At 31.5% G+C, this 6,000-nt stretch overlaps 2 protein-coding genes across 2 annotated transcripts; both read right to left on the reverse strand.

The window, feature by feature from the left end:
• LOC104720330 (RING-H2 finger protein ATL17-like) lies at positions 2,440 to 2,922 on the reverse strand. The gene has a single exon (XM_010438251.1). The coding sequence runs from the start codon at positions 2,920 to 2,922 to the stop codon at positions 2,440 to 2,442; it is 483 nt and encodes a 160-aa protein (XP_010436553.1).
• On the reverse strand, positions 5,057 to 5,539 carry LOC104720331 (RING-H2 finger protein ATL17-like). Its single transcript, XM_010438252.1, has one exon. The coding sequence runs from the start codon at positions 5,537 to 5,539 to the stop codon at positions 5,057 to 5,059; it is 483 nt and encodes a 160-aa protein (XP_010436554.1).

Here is a 6,000-nt window from a genome sequence, read left to right on the forward strand (position 1 = left end):
TTTTGTGGGATATTTATGTTTACACAAAACGTTAAATGGGTAATTTACTAAAACGTCTCTCTAATAGAGAGTTGTATTAGAGAAGAGAGATAAAAGTGCTAATTTTACAAATATATTTTATAAAGTGTCTAGTTTACAAATTATTCTATGAAAAAGTGTCTATTTTCTAATTAAATCTAGAAAGTTATACTACTACTACTAGATACAAGTTTTATCTACTCGCTTAGGCTGGACCGGACATATTCACATGAAAGGGGGGGTCAGTTGACCTCTCTAAATTTCAAAAATTTCTTTTTTGTTATGAGAAAAAAAATTGGATTCATCAAAAAAAAATTGTTCTGCTTGACATGAGTAAAATATCATCCTAGGTCCGTTATTGCGCTTAGGAGATACTAATTGATTACTACTAATTTATGTAGATAGAACCATGCATTATCACAAATGTACACGACACATTGAAAAATGTGTTGACAAGCAAAACAAACGTTTAATGCGTCAAAACTAGATCTCGTAACTAGAGTAATCAATATGTTTTAGAAGAAATCGAAAAAGTATTTTCTTTTACTTGCATGCATCTTAAACTCTTAAAAGTCTAATAAACGAAGGAAAAAAACATACATAAATTGAGACCATTAATACACGTACACGTGGCAGTCAAAATAAACACACGTTCAAGAAATTAGGTAGTGAACTTCGATCTTCACTGGGAGATCGCAACTTCCTCCCCCATTGATTTAACTCATCCGACAAAAGGCTCCACGAGTGATCGGCAGAGAGGACAAGTGGAATGAGAATGAAACCACATATCAGTACAGTCAATGTGAAACGTATGGTTGCAGTTTGGCAAAACGCAACATGTTTCTTTATCCTCGATCTCCGAAAGGCAAACCCTACATTCCATAGCAGTTTGTGCGGTTGTGGCGAAGAATGTGAATTCAAGAAAAGATTTGATGACGGAAGGGTTAAGGCCACTGTGAATGGTTGTGGTGGTGAGTATGATGTTGCTGTTTATGAAAAAACTCATATATAGGATCCGAACCGGTACTGGATATGCTCATTGGATTCGGGTTGCAAAAACTCATTGTTTTGGATTTGATGTTGTGAGTGTTGGGTTAATGAAGAGAACTGAAGGAAGATGATGGTGGTTTATGGCGAGTGAGAGAGAGGGAGAGGGTGTTTTACTTCATGTTTTTTTAAGACACAAACGTTGACTTACTTTACTCTTTTTGTGCATGTTTGATTGATTTTTTTTCGGATGCTACATTCTAGAAGACCTTAACTAAGTTTTGGGTTTTAAAATTTTAATTATAATATCATTTTTTATATAAGTTTCAATTAATTTTAAAACTAAAATATAAAATAAAATATACATAATCCATCATTTAGTTGTTGATTGATAAAAAGAAAGCTTGAGGTTCAAGGCTTTAATGATTAGGTACATCATAATAATTAAGGTTGTCAAAATTAATAGTTCAAAAATTTTATGTCTTTGTTGACAAAAATCATCATCTATATATAGATATTATTTCTTTTGTAACAATCGTAACTGAAATTTGATACATAAATGAATATCTAAGTAAATTCACACTGATTTTAGTAGACACCTGGAGCGCATGCCCGACACCTAAAATTCTCTCACACCAAAAAAAAAAAGCTAAGAGTTGACAATAGAAAAGAATACAAAACAAGAAGAGATTAGGTGTAAAGCAAGCACCATGGCGGTTTTAGGTGTAAAATCCGGAACGCATGCCCTTCATATCAACTTTTCTCTCACCACCAATGAATATCTATGATGCATAGTTATCAAAAGAGAGATTATTTTGGTTTGTTTTACTTTGCTTAGATTTTTAATAAAACTTATATCAAAAAACTTTGTTACTATTAATCTAATAATATGAGGAAAAGTTGGAAAGAAGGATAAATATTTAAACATTTGTATATCTATGAATTTTACGAGTAAATGTCAACTATTCCTAAACTACCCCTTATATATATTAGATTTTTAAAAATAAATCAAAGGAAATTAACAACAATGATGAAAAATAGACGAGGATACTTATAATGTCATAAATATGTTTTTTAATTGTTTTAATGGATAAAATTTGATGGAGATACTAATTGATTACTACTAATCAACCAAAAAAACTCCTTGTAGATAGAACCATGAATTATCACTTCTATACACGAGACATTGAAAAATGTGTTGACAAGCAAAGCAAACGCTTAATGCGTCAAAACTAGATCTTGTAACTAGAGTAATTAATATGTTTTAGAAGAAATCGAGAAAGTATTTTCTTTTATTTGCATGCATCTGAAACTCCTAAAAAGTCTAATAAACTTTTAAAAAAAAAAAGAACATACATAAATTGATACCATTGATATATATATGGCAATCACAATAAACACACGTTCAATAAATAAGGTCGCGAACTTTGGTCCTCACCGGGAGACCGAGACTTCCTCTGCCATCGATTTAACTCCTCTGGCGAAAGGCTCCACGAGTGATCGGCAGAGAGGACATGTGGAATGAGAATGAAACCACATATCAATACAGTCAATGTGAAACGTATGATTGCATTTTGGCAAAACCCGACATGTTTCGCTATCCTCGAGCTCCGAAAGGCAAACCCTACATTCCATAGAGGTTTCTGCGGTTGCGGCAGAGAATGTGAATTCAGGAAGAGATTTGATGACAGAAGGGTTAAGGCCACCTGGAGTGGTGACGACGGCGTTGGTGGAAGGGTCGGCGACGTGACGACTAAGATTGGAGCGGCGAGAGTAATGGTGAAGAAAGATCATAAAAAGGACGATGAATAAGATTATGATTGTGGCGGTGAGTATGATTTTACTGTTTATGACAAAACTCATAGGATCTGAATCGGTACTGGATGTGCTCACTAGATTCGGGTTGCGAAAACTCATTGTTTTGGGTTTGGAGTTTGGAGTGTTGGGTAAATGAAGAGAAGTAAAGGAAGATTATGGTGGTGTTATGGAGAGAGAGAGAGAGAGAGAGAGAGAGAGAGGGTGCTTTACTTCACGTTTTTTTAAGGCACCAACTTTGGCTTCTACTGGTAACCATTAGAAGAACAAAAGGAAAATGAATAAAAAGAACAATGAGGAACGGAATAAACAATTTTTGAGGAATGAAAGGAAAAGATACAGAGAAAGAACAAAATAATAACTGGTAACCAAATAATAACAATATTTTTAAAAATATATTAAATATTAAATAAATCAGTCAATAAAATACTAATACTACTTTTAATGTATATAAAATAAATTTTACATTTGATTTTAAAATGAAATATAATTTAAAATATTTTTAGTTTTTATTTACGGTATACACATTTTTTAATTTTATTTTACTATTCATACAATTTTCAAATAAAGCTTTCAAATTAATTTAATATGAAATTTTGTATAAAGTATATTTTTCTGCCAATACACTGTGAAAAATATGAATATTATTGTATTCTAAAATTAAAATATTATTAATAAACATAATTTTTTATTTATTTTAAAATAAAAAAACGAAATTTAATATTAATTCTTTTTTTTGTTCTATTTGTTCCTTATCAATTTTGGGGAGGAACATTTTTGGTCTAGTGTTCCTCATTTTATGAGGAATGTAGAAGAATGATGATGAAATAATATTCTTTGTAAATGGTAAAAATTTTGAGGAATGAAGAGGAATATCATATTCTTCCTCATTCTTTTCCTAAATTTTGGTTACTAGTTGGAGCCTTTGATTTACTTCACTCATTTTGTGCATGTTTGATTGAATTTTTTTTTGAGGATGCTACATTCTAGAAGACCCTAATTAAGTTTTGGATTTTAAACTTTTAAATATAATATCATTTTTTATATAAGTTTCAATTAATTTTAAAACTAAAAATATAAAATAAAATATACATAATCCATCATTTTAGTTGTTGATTGATAAAAAGAAAGCTTGAGGTTCAAGGCTTTAATGTTTAGGTACATCATAATAATTAGGGTTGTCAAAATTAATAGTTCAAATTTTTTTTATCTCTATGTTGACAAAAATCATTATCTATATATGAATATTATTTATTTTGTAACAGTCGTAACTGAAATTTGATACATAAATGAACATCTAAGTAAATTCACACTTATTTTAGTAAGACATCGGGAGCGCATGCCCGAGACCTAAACTTCTGTCACACAAAAAAAAAAAGCTAAGAGTTGACAATGGAAAAGAATACATAACAAGAAGAGATTAGGTGCAAACACATGCACCTTGGCGCTTTTAGATGTAAAATCTGGAGCGCATGCCCTTCACATAAACTTCTCTTGCACCAACAAATGAATATCTCTGATGCATAATTCTCAAAAGAAAGATTAGTTTTGTTTTTTTTACTTTGCTTAGATTTCTAATAAAACTTATATCCAAAAAACTTTGTTACTCTTAATCTAATAATTTGAGGATAGTTTGGAAATAAGGAGAAATATTTAAACATTTGTCTATCTATGCATTTTACGAAAAAATGTCAACTATTCCTAAAATACCTCTTATATATATTAGATTTTTAAAAATAAATCAAAAGAAATTAACAACAATGATGAAAAATAGACGAGGATACTTATAATGTCATAAATATGTTTTTTTAATCGTTTTGATGGATAAAATTTGATAGAGATACTAATTGATTACTAATAATCAATCGAAAAATCCATTCGAGTGCTATCTACTTGTTTAGGAGATACTAATTGATTAATACTAATCAACCAAAAAAAATTCTTGTAGATAGAACCATGAATTATCACTTCTGTACAAGAGACATTGAAAAATGTGTTGACAAGCAAAGCAAACGCTTAATGCGTCAAAACTAGATCTCGTAAGTAGAGTAATTAATATGTTTTAGAAGAAATCGAGAAAATATTTTCTTTTACTTGCATGGATCTTAAACTCCTAAAAAGTCTAATAAACTGAGAAAAAAAGAAAGAACATACATAAATTTATACCATTGATATACTTCCACATGTAAGTCACAATAAACACACATTCAACAAATGAGGTCGTGACCTTAGGTCCTCACCAGGAGACCGAGACTTCCTCTGCCATCGATTTAACTCCTCCGCCGAAAGGCTCCACGAGTGATCGGCAGAGAGAACAAGTGGAATGAGAATGAAACCACAAATCAATAAAGTCAATGTGAAACGTATGGTTGCAGTTTGGCAAAACCCGACATGTTTCGTTATCCTCGAGCTCCGAGAGGCAAACCCTACATTCCATAGCGGTTTGTGCAGTTGCGGCGGAGAATGTGAATTCAGGAAGAGATTTGATGACGGTAGGGTTAAGGCCACAATGAATGGTGACTATGGCAGTGGTGGAAGGGTCGGCGACGTGACGACTGAGATTGGAGCGGCGAGAGTTACGGTGAAGAAAGATCATAAAAAGGACAATGAATAAGATTATGATTGTGGCAGTGAGTATGATTTTGTTGTTTATGACAAAACTCATAGGATCTGAATCGGTACTGGATGTGCTCACTGGATTCGGGTTGCGAAAACTCATTGTTTTGGGTTTGGGGTTTGGATTGTTGGGTGAATGAAGAGAAGTAAAGGAAGATGATGGTGGTTTTATGGCGAATTAGAGAGAGAGAGAGAGTGGGTGCTTTACTTCAAGTTTTTTAAAGACACAAACGTTGACCTACTTGACTCATTTTGTGCATGTTTGATTGATTTTCTTTCGAGGATGTTACATTCTAGAAGACCCTAATTAAGCTTTGGGTTTTAAAATTTTAATTATAACATCATTTTTTACATAAGTTTCAATAAATTTTAAAACTGAAAATAGAAAATAAAATATACGTAATCCATAATTTAGTTGTTGATTGATAAAAAGAAAGCTTGAGGTTCAAGACTTTAATGTTTAGGTGCATCATAATAATTAGGGTTGTCAAAATTAATAGTTCAAAATTTTTATGTCTATGTTGACAAAAATCATTATCTATACATGGATATTATTTATTTTGT

Source organism: Camelina sativa, chromosome 10 (genome assembly GCF_000633955.1).
Source record: "Camelina sativa cultivar DH55 chromosome 10, Cs, whole genome shotgun sequence".
NCBI classification, from domain to species: Eukaryota; Viridiplantae; Streptophyta; class Magnoliopsida; order Brassicales; family Brassicaceae; genus Camelina; species Camelina sativa.